At 36.8% G+C, this 17357-nt stretch overlaps 1 protein-coding gene across 1 annotated transcript in view; it reads right to left on the bottom strand.

Moving 5' to 3' along the window:
* The window catches only part of SETX (senataxin), a 129306-nt gene that overhangs the window by 34185 nt on the left and 77764 nt on the right, over window positions 1-17357 (bottom strand). The window contains exons 10-13 of the mRNA XM_007944204.2: window positions 6989-7159; window positions 5334-5566; window positions 3871-4038; window positions 3162-3318 (exon numbers count right to left, since the gene is read on the bottom strand). Of these exons, the coding sequence (XP_007942395.1) occupies window positions 3162-3318; window positions 3871-4038; window positions 5334-5566; window positions 6989-7159 (729 nt within the window). The remainder of the gene's footprint in view (window positions 1-3161; window positions 3319-3870; window positions 4039-5333; window positions 5567-6988; window positions 7160-17357) is intronic.

Raw genomic sequence — 17357 nt, 5'->3', positions numbered from 1 at the left:
TTTGAACCGCCAGCCTTCTGGTTAGCAGTCAAGTGCCTTAGCCACTATGCTACCAGAGCTCCCCCCATAAAGATTACAGCCTAGGAAATCCTATGGGGAAGTTCTACTCAGTCACATTGGGTTGCTATGAGTAGGAATTGACTCAAAGGCACACAACAACAAACTGTGAGAAAATAAATTTCTATTTGTTAAAGCCACTCACTTGTGTATTTCTGTTACAGCAACACTTCATAACTAAGATAATGCTTTAGATCTTAAACTGTAGGATGAAATACATTTCGTATCAAAACCCAATACACACACACACCACTACCTCACAACTGAAACAAGTTTCATTAAACAATACTTACCCACACTATCTGCAATGTACTCTGGTCTTTTGTAGTCTCTTCTGTTCTTTTCTATTTCATCTGAAAGCTTTAAGTATGCTGGTTGTGGTCTCCCTAAATTGATTTTATAATCCACTATCTGATCACAATACACAAATTGAAAAGCACTGCCCTATAAAGCTCCCATGTAAACACAAGAGACCTAAATACGAATGTAGAATAGTCCTATAAGTTTATGTGAATGATCAGAATTCCCAGGTGTATAGTAGAGCTGACAAGGGGCAAGGTTATGGTCATTGCTTGGTCACAGCCAGCTACCCAGAGGGACCGAGTAGTTCATCCTGTGGGCTTGGGACCATAGTCGCAGGGGACATCAGGCTCAATTGGCATAACATACTATACAAAACATTGTTCCACCTCCTACTTTGGCGAGTAGCGACTGGGATCTCAAAAGCTAGCAAGCTGCCATCTAGATGCAACAATGGGTGTCTCCTCGTCAAGAAGAAAGAAGAAAACCAAATGAATGGAAACAATCAGTCCTAGCGACTGGTACACCATCTGATCTGCAACCTATACAACTATGAGACCAGAAGAACCAGATGGTGCCCGGCTACCACTGTCATCCACTTGGAAGAGATGTACGAGATCCTGCATAGAGAGGGAATACAATGTGGAACAAAACTCAAAATCATTTGGAGGCAAAAAAAAAAAGAAGGTGGGGACCAGGTTTGCTCGTCCAATAGAGCCTGGTGAAACCACTGAGACTATGGCCCCTAGCTGCCCTTCAGGTCTGGGATTGAAGCCACACCTGTGGTTTCCAGCCAAACAAAGAACAGGCAAATGAGTTAAACATTTACCTCAAGTAGACACACACCCTGGAGAGAACAATCATGGGAGAAGGAAGGGCTGCTTATGCACAGGGAGACAGCTCAGGGCGCAGAAGAGTATGGAGGGATGGACACTGGGAAGAGGTAACTATGGGGGAGGAAGTGGGAGGGGAGCTGTTGCATTGTAAATTTTGGTCAATGACATGAGACAAAGTATACGTGAACTGCTGTATGAAAAGTGAATTTACTCTGTAAATCTTCACCCAAATCAAAATAAAATTAAAAAAAAAAAATGAATGTAGGGCTTTACTATATTACTTTTACTGTCTTTTCAACTGTTGTATATAGTATTACATAGTAAAATTCACTTATCCAAGGCAGTTAACATTTTTATATTTGCACTGAAGAAATATACATGTGTTTACTGCAATATGGTTTAAAATTGGAAATAATCTAAATTCCTGTCAACAGATAATGAATAAATTGTACACTCACAATAAAATACCATATAGCAGTTAATGTGAATGATTACAGTTATACACAAAATTCAAATCTTACAAACATAATGGTGAATAGAAAAAGCAAGTTGCAGACTGAGAATGTACTGTGAATTTTAAGATACAAATGAATTCTATATATATGTAAGAAAAAGGATAACACATGTATGATCCCCTAGAACAAAGATGACATGTCCCAGCTTCCCTTATAACTGGGTATGGCCATGTAAATAAAGTTCTGGACAGGAGAAAATAAACAGAAGTGCCACTGGCAGCATGTAAAAATCTTCCTTAAAAGATGACTAGTATGTTCCTTTTGTTCCCTCTTCATTTTCCTCATGCTTGCTAAGATTTCATTACCAGAGATCCAACAGCCATCTCTGACCATGAAGAGGTACACACTAAGAAATGGAGGCCACAGACAGTGGAGCAACAAGTTAAAAGGAGCCTGAGTCCCAGAAGACTCTCTGGAACAGAGTAACCATACCAGTCCTGGTCTGCCTACTGCCTACCTCTTGACATTTAAGAAAGAAACTATTATGATATTTAAGCTACTGTATTTAAAGTCTCTATTATCTGTAGCAAATCTAATCCTAACTGATAAACCGCATTGTCAGATATCCCCAAGGAAAATAAAACTTGGTGGAGAAGACAAGATATAGGAGTTTGGAAAAACAGTTTAACACATATGGGCAATATGAAGAATAAGTTTTAAGATTAAGTAAACAAATTATTTTACATTTGCACTTAAGCTTCCTGAATCATTTGTGGTAATGCTCTTCAATTCCATGAATTCTACTGCAAAGTTTTTTCACTCCTATAGTATTTAATATTTCTCCTCTTCCCAACTAATATAGATAAGATTATTTTGAGTACTGACATACAATAACCACTCAATAACTATGAACTATTATTGTTTTTATTATTTCCAGTAAGTCAATATTTACTGAAATTCCTATCTTTTACCAGCTACTAATGCTCCCAGCTTTACAGTCACTAAATCTACTGAGCACTAATTGAGTGCCAGGTACTGCCATCATGGAACTTACTATACTGTACTTACACTGAACTATTTGAACTTCCCCTGCTTCTGGTCCTTTTTATTTATCATAACATCTGCTAGAGTGCCCTTCTTTCTTTCTTTCCATGGCTAACTCCTAAGTGCTCTTCAGGTTTCATCTTAGATACCATTTCCTCCAAAAGCCTCCCTAACCTGCACATGACGGAATCAAGGGTCCTTTCTCATATTTTACCGCTATTATAGAACTTGTCGCTCTATACCATAATTACTCAATGACTTGTCTACTTTCCTCATTAGTCTGTATGTTTCCTTTTAGTCAAGGACCATACTTTTCTGTTGAAATCTCAGTACCTAGCACAGTGCCTGGCATAGAGTAAATGATTTATGACTACATATGGGCTATAGCTGTAAGCAGAAGTTATTACCAGGACTGGCTTGTTCTCCGTCAAAACAAAAACCAAATTAAAAGTCCACATAAGGATCATACCCATAGGATTCTTCTTGTCTTTACATTTTTCCTTGAATTCGAGGATAATTTTTTTCATAAGTTCATCAACAGCTGCATTGGAAGGTGCACACACAAGAACACGGTTTTGTTTGATTTTGGCATTGGAGTTTTCATCTGAATATCCCTTCCTCTGGTTCTACAATGTGCCACACATACATAAAACAAAACAAAATACTGATGAGAACTATTATGTACTTTTAAAATTATTCTCTACTTCCATGTATGCTCAAAAGTGTCCATTATAGTTAAAAAGAAGTAAAAACACGTACATCTTACAATGACAGTAAAATTACTTTGGCATTAAATTTTATCATAATTATGGTGAGCCTTACCTTACCATCCCCTTATTTTAATCAGTACTTAATCCAACCACAATGCAGCCCAGGAATACATTCAAGATGATTTCCTGGCATTAGATGGGACATATAATTAAGCCAGAATAAGGCCATTCTAGCCCTCAGGATTAGTGTCACATGAAATAATGTTTTCTGCTCTTTTTACTTCTTACTCCCTCTGCACCCCACACCCCTTTCTCTGCTACAGTTCCACATAACATTATAAAAAATAAACATAAAAGTGAAAGGAAAAATAATTTTAATGTTTAATTATATGTGCCAGTTAATTCAAGTAAAGTAAAACAAAGCAATGTATTCAATTAACAGCCCCAATGCTCTCACTCATACTCTACCTCTGTCAGTAGGCGATATAAGAGGCCAACAATAGTTTTTGATTTTCCTGTTCCAGGTGGTCCATGAATCAGACAGATTTTGGCAACTGATGGTGAGTGTTTCACCATGCCATAGGCAGTTTCTATTGCTTTCTTTTGGTCTTCATTGAAATCTCTTAAGTAGGTAATCTACATAAAAGACAGTAGTGACATTTGAGTTGTATTTTTCTGGCACATGATAGGAAGATAATCAAAAACATCATTTGAATTTCTTCTAATCTACACTAGGCAACAGCTTTGGTTTTGGTCAGGCCAAACCCCAAAGTGCCTTTTAATCTAAGAGCTACTTTCATTACTAGAAGTAAAGTTAACTATTATTTACAAGTATCTGCAGGCTTCTCAGTCCATTTTACAAATACTACAACTGTATTTGTGTTTGTGATTCTTACAAAAAAGAGCAAAATAAATTATATTTACTTCCCTAATCTTCTAACTAGTCTATGGTTCTATTTTAGTTAATTCTTTCTTTTAACATAAAAATTAACTATTCAACACAATTTCTTTCTTAACACCGTATGATGTAGTAGAAAGAACATGTGGACTTTGGCGTCAGATTTGAGTTTAAACCTCAGTTTCACTTACCAGCTAGGTTACTAAAATCCTAACCTCTTGTCATCCATTAAACCTGGGATTCCTTAAAGGGTGAGATTTGAATGAGATAATGCATATGAAACTTCTAAGCACACAGTAAACCAAATCCTGTTGCTTTTGAGTTGATTCCCACTCACAGTGATTTAAAGGACAGAGAAGAACTTCCTCATAGCCTTAGAAACCCTATAAATCTTTATGGAAGCAGTCTGCCATATCTTTTTCCCATGACTGGCTGGAAGGTTCAAAGTGCTGACCTTTCAGTTAGCTGCTAAGCACTTTAAGCACTGTGCCACCATGGCTATCTTTGTGCCACCCAGGCACCTACTGCTATTAGCACCCAGTAAGAGTTTAAAAAAAAATTAGTTTCCTTTCTCCATGTTAGTTTCCTGGAATTTATACAGTTCTTACAGCAGAAATAAATGTTAATACAAAATGACAAGTTCATCTTCACATCTGCGTGTTACCTGTCAATTTTTTCTCTATCATTCAAATGTAAAATAAATTCATTAAATCTACTCTTATTCCTGAATTTTAATAACCTAACAAACATTTAAGGGGCATGCTGATCTAACATTTTAATGTTGTTCTTCAAGCATACTTTCAATTCTTTTTTGTACTGAACTGGTTTCCTGAGGTACACTAACTAAATTATATCCTTTGTGATATTAAAGGCATACATACACACTTTAAAGAAAACTAAGTACTAAACAATGTCACAGTGCATACATTTTAGTTACAGACATACAGGAGTATGTAGCAGCTAAAAATACGATGTTTTAACATTCTGACATAAAATTTTATGACTTTCCTTGGTATCAATCATCATTACTCACAATTCTCTCAGATGTTGTAGTTAGTAAATCTTTTGTACAGAAGTCCATGGGGTTTGGATTCAGAATAGCTCTGGCCAGTTGGTTTCGACCACTCAACAGAGACATGGCTTTCAACTTCCTTTGTGTAGTTACCAGAGAACTGATTACAATACATTTCACAAGCTCATTTACATTTACTGGCAAATTGTCTTGAGTCTGGATAGAAAGGGAACACTCGGATTTCCCATTACGCACTATTATCAAGAAGAATAAAAAGCAATTGCATTTACCAATAAATACTGCTGTCCAGTTAAAAAGGTTATTTAGAATTAGGTATTTTATAGCTTATGTTTTTATGTATTTATTTAATTATTCATTCATAAATATTAATTTAATGCCTCCTAAGAATCAACCAATGGTCCTGTCCTCAAAAAGCTTATTTTCGAGGAAGAGGAAACAGATAATTAAATAAACCTGCCAGATGGTGGTAAGTGCTATAAATGACCCAGAGTAATTAGCCCTAAAACCAAGGCTGGAATATGACTTAAGGTATAACAGATGGTCTGTAAATTATCTATTTTATAACTGTGGTGAAGTTACTTGTTATGGCTTTTCTAGTTATGGTCTCTGTGATTCCCACCAGATTACAGGATGGGACCATGCAAATAAGGTGTATGAAACTCTAATGTTGGGAATGGTTAGTTTTGTCACTCTGCCGGGCTTAAAATGAACCCTCCTAGAGGCAGAAAGGGGGATCTCACTGGTTCAAGAGAGAACAGCCAGAGGTGGAGTAAAGTGGAGCTCATCCTTGGACCTGAGATCCTTGTGCTGGACCTCCTTGGCAGAGACTCCTGGCAGAGAAGCCCAGCTGAGAGATGGTGGCAGCAACAAGACAGAGTGGTAGGCTTGCACACGGAGCGAGAAAGCTGACTGCCTTTGGGCAGGAAGCTTGCTGGGATAGCATGCAGCTAGGTGTACTTATTGGCAGAGCTAAAAGAGCTTTGTAACACTTGCCCAAGCAGGACAGAGGCCAGGCCAAGAGGCCCCAGACCAGAGAAGTGTGTCTGAGGGCACAGCAAAGGGAAGAATGTCTTGATCGAAGAACTGTATCTAAGAGAGTTCCTGAACCTGAATTGTAGCCTGTTACTTCCCTAATAAACTCCAAAATTGTGAGTATTGTATGTGAGTTGTGTGTGGCCACTGAAAGAAATTATCGAACCCAGCAGAGAACCAGTAATGGCTGTGGGAGATGGTTGGTGTCACAACTGGTAAAAAGGCTGCAGGGTGGCGGCATGTCTGGCCTCATAGGAATAATGTTTGGGCTGTTGATGGTGACTCTGTCTCCCCTTCTTGAGGTTGGAGGAGGTCAGAGAATGCCACCTCCATGTCCTTTATGCAGTAACAAACACTATGACAGATGAAAGAATATACCAAAAGGAAAGGACTATCATAAAAGAAAGATTTTACATCAGAAAACTATAGCAATAAATATTGGGTCTTTTCCAGGTGAGTGTAGGAAAAGGACTCTGAATGACAAGTAATCAGTACAGCAATTACACATCTGGTAAATGTCTATCAACTACATGGCTGATAAAGTATAATTTAGAGGAAAATTAGGAAATAAGCTTCTCTAACTTATCAAACAGATTAATTTTCAATGCTCATTATTTACTTACTGACTGAAGTACGGCGAAATTTATAAACATAACCACAATAATATTCATAGGGATCTTGCATGAGATTTCTTTGCATATCGTTCTCTCCATTTAGCCTTTCAGGAACCAAAAACACCAAATCATTTTCCTTTGGGTGAAGCTGTTTAGCCAGATCATTTTCCTCAAGATAAACTATAAAACAACAGTAAGTCAACATTTACAAAACTCTAACAAAATTACTTCAAAAGCTTAACTTAAAGGAAATTAAACCTTTGTACTAAGTTTAAATAAGTATAGAGCACTAAAGAACTTTGTAGTGTAATCTAATTAAAAAAATTCAAGTATTAATTAATTCTACAGTGTTATAGAATTTCTCTTAAAAACAGCTACAAGTCAAAACAGATGAATTCATAGTATTCAAAAATAGCTAATAAAGTTTCTCTCCTTTAGGTTTAGTTTAGTTTTTAATCAACAGATTCTTTTCTCTTCACTTTCAAAATTAAAGCAGTTACAATAACAAAGAAAAACTGTGGAATCTGTATAAAGTAGATATACAGATCAATGGAAAAGATACATCCACAATCAAAGTCAACTGATCTTTCCACAAAAGTGCCAAAGTTATTCAATGGGGAAAGGATAACCTTTTCAACAAGTATCACTAGAAGAATTAGATATTGGGGGGGGGAACCCTATACATGGTTATCTTAGAGAAAAATTAATTTCAACTGGATCATCGACCTAAATATGAATTAAAAGGCAAAACTGTTAGAAGAAAATTTTGTAACCATGGATTAGGCAAAGATTTCTTAGGGGACGAGAAGTATGAACCATAAAAGAGGGGGAAAAAAGAACAGAAACTGAATGTCATCAAAACTAAACCTTTTGTTCTTTGAAAGACTGTAAGAAAAATTGAGTCAACCTACAAAGATCTAAATAAATGGAGAGATATTCCATGTTCATGGATAGAAGTATGCCTAGATTGGTCACGAAATATTATTCTCTACTAAAAGACACCAAGGCGTCTTAGAAAGTTGCAAGGTCAGCTGTGGGGTAGAAAAATAAATACGATGAATCTGTAACATCCTGTCATACAAAACAGCCAGAAAGAGCTCAAAGACCACTAGGGCCCTGTCCATAGGGCACACCAGCCAACTTAAAGAAGCCAACTACACTGGACTGAAACACAGATGTATTTAAATCCACGAGTTCATACTGATATTTAAGATTAAATAAATAAATAAATAAACCTCATTACTCACTAGCACTTGCACTTTCATTATTTGGAAAAAGAACCAAGCATTTATTCTGCTTTTGTTTCTTACAGTATGTGATACTGAGTAATCCAGTAGTAGATGTAGAGAAATTTCTATAATGAATGAATGAATCCTGGAATTAAACATCAACATTTATGATTATCACTAAAGAAAAACTAGGTATTTTGTACCTCCCTAATGCATATGACTGCTAACCAGAAGGCTGGCAGTTCAAACCCACCAGTCACTCCTCAGAAAGATGGTTAGGCAATCTACTTCCGTAGTGATACTACCTTGAAAACCCAAGCAAGGGTCACTATGAGTCGGATCTGACTCAACAGCAGAGAGTTTGACAGTGAGTTTGGTCTTTGGTAATGAAGGAACACACCATCACCTACAAAACACTTTTACCAAAAAAAATTAAATAAAACCCAAATCTGATCAAGCCTCTAGATCTAACAACAATTTTACAGGACAGAAGACAGCAAAACATACTAAATACCATGGAGATACAATCAGCAAAATCCATACAGTGAGTAATTCTACAGAATAAAGGACTCAATTTATTCAACAAATTAAAATTGCGGGGAGGAGGCATGAATGAGAGAACCTATAGTTTTTAAAAAGACTAAAAGTATGTATCAAACAGTGTTAGCAGGTGAATCTAATTTGGATCCTTATTCAAATAAGATGAAAGTATCATTATTTATATTTATGAGAAAATTAGATATCTGAACACTGATTGGGTGCTATTAACATGCAAAACCTCTGATTGGCTATCTGATATTAACATGCAAAACCTCTCTACACAGGAGACTCTACAACACTGTTAAGAGAAAGTAAAGAAAATCTAAATAATTAAAAGTAGATAACATATTCACAATGCTGCCATAATTTGAAATGCTTGCTTACAAGGTTGGCCCTTGGCTATTGTCTGAGAATTTGGATTTTGGGAGGTTTCCTACCATTCCCTAACAAGAATGGCTCACAGTGCCTAAACTGTGCAAAAAATACGGTATATGCTGAATACCTGTCTTGGAAGCCTGGAAATTTGGTACCTGTTAGAGGGTATTTATGTAAATAACTCCCAATAAAAACTTTGGATACTAAGTCTCTAATGAGCTCTCCTGGGTAGATATTTCATGCATGTTGTCACAACTCATGTTGGAAGTATCACCATGTGTGACTCCACATGGTGAAGATTCTTAAAAGCTTACAGTTGGTTTGTTCCAGACTTCACCTCATATGCCTTTTTCTCTTTGCTGAGTGTGCTTTACAAACAATGAACTGAAAACTGGAGGGGGAAAAAAAATCTACACCTATTTTACAAGTCAGGAAAAAAATCTCTTTAAGAGACAAAGGACAAACGGGCAATTATCAAAAGAACGCAAATGACCAGTCAACATGTGGGGACCAAAACTACACCCTCAAATGAATTTTTCACATATAAAACTAGCAAAATATGTTCAAATTAGCAAATGTAAGGGAAATACACATTCTTACATTCTGATGTTAGAAGATAAAATGGTATTCCTTTTTGGTAGGCAGAAGGTAATATGCAGAAGCCATAAAATGTGTGTACTTCACAAGCAAACAACTCAGTGGGATTTGGTTCCTTGGTTTGGAGATTTAGTGTCAAGGTTTCATGGGACATCACAGTTAGTTAGCCTAATAAAGTGTTTAATGCTTCTGTTCATTGCATAGTACCTGAGATGTTAAAAGCTTGCAAGCAGCCATCCAAGGCACAATTTGTTTCTATTCACCTGGTACACCAGAAGGAAGAGAGTCAGGAATAGGAGGAAATGGAACATGTGGCTAACTGCCTCCATAAACAATTGCCTCCTCTGCCATGAGACCACAAGAACTGGATGGTGCCCACCTACATTACTGGACATTTTCATCAAAGATTCCATAGAAGAATCCTAATCAAAAGCAGGAAAACGCAGAACAGAATTTGAAAGTCTCATGGAGTCCAGATTTTCTGAAGGCATAGAGAGTGTAGGAACCTCTGAAATGACTGTCCTAAAATAATCTTTAAACTTTAATCTGAAAATATCCCCTGAAGTCTTCTTAAAACCAAACAACAGTTTAGCGTAACTAGGTAAAAAAAAAGTCTTAAGCATTACGCTCTTTTAAGAACGATCTCTACAGAATCAAATTGACAACAGCAATTCAAAAGATTAGATAGGAACCTTAGGGAGCAATGAGTTTATATTAACGAGAGAGGAACAACTCAGAAAAGAAGGGTGAGAATGGCTGCACAACTCAGAATGCAATCAGTGTCACTAAATTGTACATGCAGAAACTGTTGAGTTGGTGTATGTTTTGCATGTATGTTCTCAACAACAACAAAATTAATAAAATTTAGTTACAAAAAAGCATGTATATTGTTTGATCTAGCAATGGAATTTCTTCAGAGTGTTTATAATACATAAAAACTGTAAAAAATGTACTAAATATTTCATTAAATGAACTATGGCACATTGTTATGACGGAATAACTATAGCTGTTAAATATACTATTGCTATTTAATAACAAAGAAAAGTCTTTACAATATAGTGAGTGAAAATAAGTCAAGTTGAATGTAAGCTTCATGAAAGTAGGAATTTTTCTTCTTCATAGCTACATACCTATCATCGAGAATCATCTACAATTAGATAGTATAAAGTAAAAAAATATTTGCTGATTTCCAACACAATTATAAATGCATAACAACTTAAGATAAATTAGGTAACTTGGAGTTATAAAAATAAAATACTTAGGGCTCATCAAAAGACTATCAGAAGATTAAGAAGAACCTAGAACTTATAAACTGGGAAAAAATTTCCAGGAATGACATATCCAGTAAGGGTCTATTTTTAAAATATAATTAATGACTCAATAATAAAAAGACAAACCAATTAAAAATGGGCAAAGGACATGAACAGATATTTCATCAAAGAAGACATGCAAGTGGCCAACAAATACATGAAAAGAAGCCCATGATCATTAGCCATTAGAGAGATGCAAGTCAAAACTACAATGAGATACTATATCACCCCTGCAAAAATGGCACTGCTTTAAAAAAAAAAAAAAAAATGCTGACAAGGATGATGGGGAGAATGGAGCACTTATCCACTGCTGGTAGCACTGTAACAGTACAACTATGGAAAACAGTATGATACTTCTTGTGGGTGAAGTGTGCAGAGCATGACCAAGGTATATGATGTTACTAAGAGGTACACACAAAAAAAGGGCATTTTGGGTAAACGTTACGACATATACAATTTTTCAACAACCAAATATTAGGTGTGTAATTACATATGTATGTATGTATGCATAAATGTGTATAGGTATGTATACGTGTGTGTGACGCATGTGTGGAAGATACTGCTTAGACACAATCAGACATCTTGAGGGATAGGCTTTCTAGGTTTGAAGGCTTATATTCTACCATCTAATTTGGTGAGTAGTGTCTGAGGTCTTAAAAGCTTCCAAGAGGTCATCTAAGAAGCTTGCTATTGCTCTCTATTGTTCAGGAGCAAAAAAGAAAGAAAAGAAGGAAATCAAAGACTCAGAGATGAAATTAGTCTACAGAACTAATAGTCTACATGAACTAAGGCATCATCTACCCTGAGACCAGAACTAGATGGTGCTTGGCTACCACTACCAACTGTTCTGATATGGTACCAACTGTTCTGATCACAATAGATGGATCCTGACAGAATAGGGGGAAAACACAGAACAGAACTCAAATTCTTACAAAGTCCAGACGTACTGGACCAGTTGAGACTAGAGGACTTCTTGATATTGTCATCCTGAGAAACCTTGTCACCTGAACTGAAACTATCCTAAGGTAACCTTTTAGAAAAGCTAAATAACAAATTTGCTCATAAAATAAAGAATATCACCTATGAGTAATACACTCCTTTAAAAAAAAAAATCACCTGTATGAGATCAAATAGTCAACAATTATTATAAAGCAAAGTTGAAAAGGTAATGGCTCAAGGAAACTAGATTACTAGAAATAGAACAACTGGAATGGAAAAATGATGAGAATGTTAACACACTGTGAAAAATGTAACCAATATCAGTGAATAATTTATACAGAAATTTGGTAAATGGAAACCTAATTTTCTGTGTAAACTTTCACTAAAAATACATTATTACTAAAAAAATTTACCAAATGAAAGAAAAACATCATAACATAGGTAAAATGATCCCACCTCTTATACACACAACACAATTCTTAAAGTACAAAGTCTGGAAGTATAATATTGCAAGGTATGGATGAGTGGGGGTTGACCAGACCAAGAGGGACCTACTGGGGGCCACAATGCTGACTAAGCTTCACAAGGCACGATGTAATCTATCATGGCCACATGGTGAGGCCAATAAAAGTCTTATAAGATGAACACTCAGTGGAGCTTCCTCAGTGGTGAAGTGAACATCTGCTCTCAGAAGTGTAAGCTCTTTTCCTTAAGGACACAAAAGCTCTGCATCAAGACCCCTCCAGGACCTTACTCTATGTGTTTGAATCATTTTTTCTGCTAGATTAAAAATAGCCTTTTCCCTGGAGTTTCCAAGTTGTCCCAAAAGATAATTGCACCAAACAAACAGATAAAGGGATGGTACCCACTGACTTAGCTCTGGGTGAATGGGGATGAAAGAGAGAGAAGGGGTCAGTAACCACTGACCTAACCATGGGTAAATGGGGATAAGAAAAAAAGAGCTATACCGGCAGCTGGAGAAGGAAAGCTAAGGTTTTTACAAGATACAGTTGGCATGTGGAGTGGGCTTAACTACCACACATTTAGGATCAGAAGCAGAACATCTCAGCCTCCCTAGACTTGGTCTGATACAATTTGCAGATAAGAGTGGACCTTTATACAGAGGACCCCGATGGTGTAAATCTACACCAAAATGTTAATGGGATTATCTCTGAATGATGGGAATTGTGGATAATGCTTATTTTACTGCTGATATTATCTAAATGTTCTACAATGAACTTGTAGTACTTTCCAAAAAAAATACAAAGATTTTATGTTGATCCAGGGAATCAAAGAGGTCAGAAAGAAGATTTAAGCTTTTTATTTTAAAGACTTATGAATTGTTTGATTTATTTATAACCAGTATACAAAAAAGTGATAATGTGTTTTGGACTTATGAAATAAACAGATGTTAGAGAAACTTACTCAGAATATTCTTCCAAGCTTAATCTATAAAAACATTACTGCTTCCCACCCCTGTTCAGATTGAGTGTCTATCTATGTATCCACTCATAAATTAGTTATTATCATTATTACAGGACTGCATATATAATAGTATTCACCTTTGTTGCCTTTAACTCTTGTGCTCCTCCCTACGCTTCCTACAGCCTTGAACATTTTACGCTGACCTTCCCCTTACTATACATTGCCTTTCCTTTCACCCAAGTTAGTATGTGTCTAGTGCCTAAGGCACCTGACTGTTAACCAGAAGGCTGATGGTTCAAACCCACCAGCCACTCCTTGGAAGGAAGATGGAGCAATCTACTCCCGTAGTGATACTGCCTCGGAAACCCAAGGAGGGGTCGCTATGAATCGGGTCCGACTTGACAGCACATAACAACCACCACCACCACCACCCTCTAGTTGGTGATTTTCCCTCCCACCTCTGGTAACCTTCAAAGAACAGTTCTTTCTGCATGTAAACCTTTTCTTAACTTTAATTTAAAGTAGTGATCTCATCCAGTAACTGTCCTTTTGTGATTGACTAATTTCCATCAAAGTGAATGAGACTATATCCATGATATATACTGGCTTAACAGAGGCTATCTCTACCTATGTATTTATATGTGCTACAAATATATCCATGAATGAAGCAGCTCATACAGAGGACAAAGTTATGAAAATGTCTTAGTCATAACCAAACCCCATGAGTCTTGGGGGACTCTAAGGTCAATTGGCATAATGCAGTCCACAAAGATAACATTCTACATCCTGCTTTGGTAAGTAGCAAATGAAGTCTTACAAGCTTGTGAGGGGCCATCTAAGGGGCAACTATTTATTGGTCTCTCCTCATTTGGAGGAAAGAAGAGTGAAGAAAATCAAGGACGCAGGAAGCAATTACTCCAAAGGAGTCCTGGAGTACATGAACCCCATCCTCCATTCTCCTGAGACCAGAAGAACTAGATGGTGCCTGGCTACCACCCCTGACCACTCTGAAGGGACAGACCACTCTTGATGGAGTGGGGGCAAATTGAAACAAAACTCAAAATCATAAAAAAGAACAGGCTTACTGGTCTGATGAAGACAGGTGAAACTCCCAAGACCATGGCCCTCAGACACCCTTCAAGTTAGGAACTAAATTTAACCTCCACAACTCAACTATCAGCCAAACAACAGACAGGCCTATAAGGTATAAACAGTAATATCAGGCGGGTATGCACTCATTAGAAAAATCAAGCATATGGAGTTGCCCAGGGATACAGCTAGGAAGGCAAGAAAGTGGAGATGGGGAAAAAAAAACAGAAAGAAGGGGTAGGTGCAGGAAGAATGATGGAATGCTGTTATAGGATGGGGATTACAGTAAACACCACACAACCAAGTGTATGGACTGTTGAATGGAAAACCAATCTGCTCTGTAAACTTTCACATAAATCACAATTAAAAACAAACAAACAACAACAAAAAAAAACTATTACTGCTATATATCCAGTAAGTCCCACTACTCACCCTCTATCCCATTCAAGATTCCACTGACGCTTCTGCCAGCGGTATTCTAATTACAGAGTAGGAGAAATATACGAATTTTATATTCATAACTGTCCCAGTAATTATCATCAGTAATTAAGAATTTAAACATATTCTTTAAGAGGTTGCAAATTCATCTTAGGATACCTATATACAGAAAATTCAAACGAGGTGTCTCCTCTCAAGTAGAAATATCCAATTATTACATATTACAATTTACAGAAGAAAGAACTTATAGAATGGAAAGACAATATAAAAAAAATCAAAAAGCCTAGAAGTTGGTTCTTTGAAAACATTAATGAAATTGACAAGCCACTGGCAAACTTAAAAAAGGGAAGGAGGAGAAGATGCAAATAACACGAATGAGAAATGAAATGGGTGGTATCACAACAGAACTAACTGAAATAAAAAGGATAATATCAGGATACTCTATAGACTTATAGGAGCTCCGGTAGCATAGTGCCTAAGGCACTTACTTGACTGCTAACCAGAAGTCTGGTGGTTCAAAGCCAACAGCCACTCCTCGGAAAGAAGGTTGGGCAATCTACTTCTGTAGTGATACTGCCTCGGAAACCCAAGGAGGGGTCATTATGAGTCAGAAGCAACTCAATGGCACATAACAACAACAACATGAAGACCTGTACTCCAACAAATTTGAAAACCTAGAAGAAATGGACAGATTTCTTAGAAACATACTGCTTACACAAACTAACAGACTGAGGTAAAAAATCTGCACAGACCCATATCAAAAGAAGAAATTTAACAGGTCATAAAAAAAAATTACAAAAAAAAAAAAGTCCTAGCACACAGATGGTTTCACTGGAGAATTCTACCAAACATTCAGAGAAGAGCTGAGATCAATCCTACTCAAACTATTCCAGAACACAGAATCGAACTATTCCAGAACACAGAAAAAGATGGAATCCTCCCAAATTGATTTTGTGAAGCAAGCATAACCCTGATACCACAATCAGGCAAAGAAGCAACAAAAAAAAAAAAACTACAGACCGGTATCCCTCATGAATATGGCCATAAAAATCTTCAACGAAATCCTAGTCAATAGATTCCCAAACATATCAAAAATATAATACATCATAACCAACTAGGATTCATACTAGGTATGCAAGGATGCTTCAACATTAGAAAAACAATCAAAGCAATGCATCACATAAGTAAAATAAAGGAAAAGAAGTACATGATCATATCAATCGATACATAAAAGATATGTGATAAAATCCAACACCCATTCCTGATAAAAACTCCCCAAAATAGGAATAGAAGGAAAATTCCTCAACATTATTAAGGGCATATAAGCAAAACCAACAGCTAACGTTATTCTCAATGGACAGAGACTGAAACTATTCCTCCTGTGAAAAGGAATCAGACAAGGATGACCTCTATCACTATATTTCTATTCAACACTGCACTGGAAATCCTAGCCAGGGCACTAAGACAAGAAAGGGAAATCAAAAGCATCCAAATTGGAAAGGAAGAAATAAAATATCCCTATCTGCAGATGGTATGAGCCTACACATAAAAAACCCAAGAGACTCAGAAAGAAAGCTACTGGAATTTACTGAAAGATTTAGCCTGGTGGCAGGATACATGATCAACATAAAAAAATCAGTTGGATTCCTCTACACCAGCAAAGAGATCTCTGAAAAGCAAATAAGGAAATCAATACCATTTACAATAACTATCAAAAAGATAAAATAATTGGGAATAAATCTTAACAGGACAGAAAACACCTTTACAAAGAAAACTACAAAACACTACAAAAAACTGTAAGAGATCTACATAAATGGAAGAACATATCATGCTCATGGATAGGAAGACAGAACATTGTGAAAACGTCAATACCAACCCAAAGCAATCTATACATTCAATGCAATCCCGATCCAGATTCCATCAACACTCTTTAAAAACATTGAAAAAAAACAAACTCACTGCCATTGAGTCGATTTGACTCACAGCAACCCCTCCCTGGGTTTCCGAGGCAGTATATATCTACGGAAGTAGACTGCCCAATCTTCCTTCCAAGGAGTGGCTGGTGGGTTTGAACCATCAACCTCTGGTTAGCAGTCAAATGCCTTAGGGACTACATCACCAACCAATCACTAATTTCATACAGAAAGGAAAGAGTCCTTAGATAAGAAAAGCACTACCGAAGAAGAACCAAGTACGAGGTTTCACACACTCAGATCTCAAAACCTACTATACAGCTACAGTAGTCAAAACAGCCTGGTATTGGTAAAGTGACAGTCACATAGACTAGTGAAATAGAATTGAGAACCCAGAGGGAGTTCTGGCAAGATGGCGGTCTAGGCAGAAGGACTGTACACACCCACTTCAACAAAGAAAAGGGAAACCAATTAACACAGACACAGAAGATAATCTTGGACCCCTGAGCCTTGAAGGGAAGGA

The sequence above is a fragment of the Orycteropus afer genome, unplaced genomic scaffold (assembly GCF_000298275.1).
Source record: "Orycteropus afer afer isolate SDZICR_OR568_19922 unplaced genomic scaffold, OryAfe1.0 scaffold00123, whole genome shotgun sequence".
In the NCBI taxonomy this organism is placed as follows: domain Eukaryota; kingdom Metazoa; phylum Chordata; class Mammalia; order Tubulidentata; family Orycteropodidae; genus Orycteropus; species Orycteropus afer.
The sequence above is the reverse complement of the archived record's forward strand: the minus strand, read 5'-3'. Positions and strand labels throughout refer to the sequence as shown.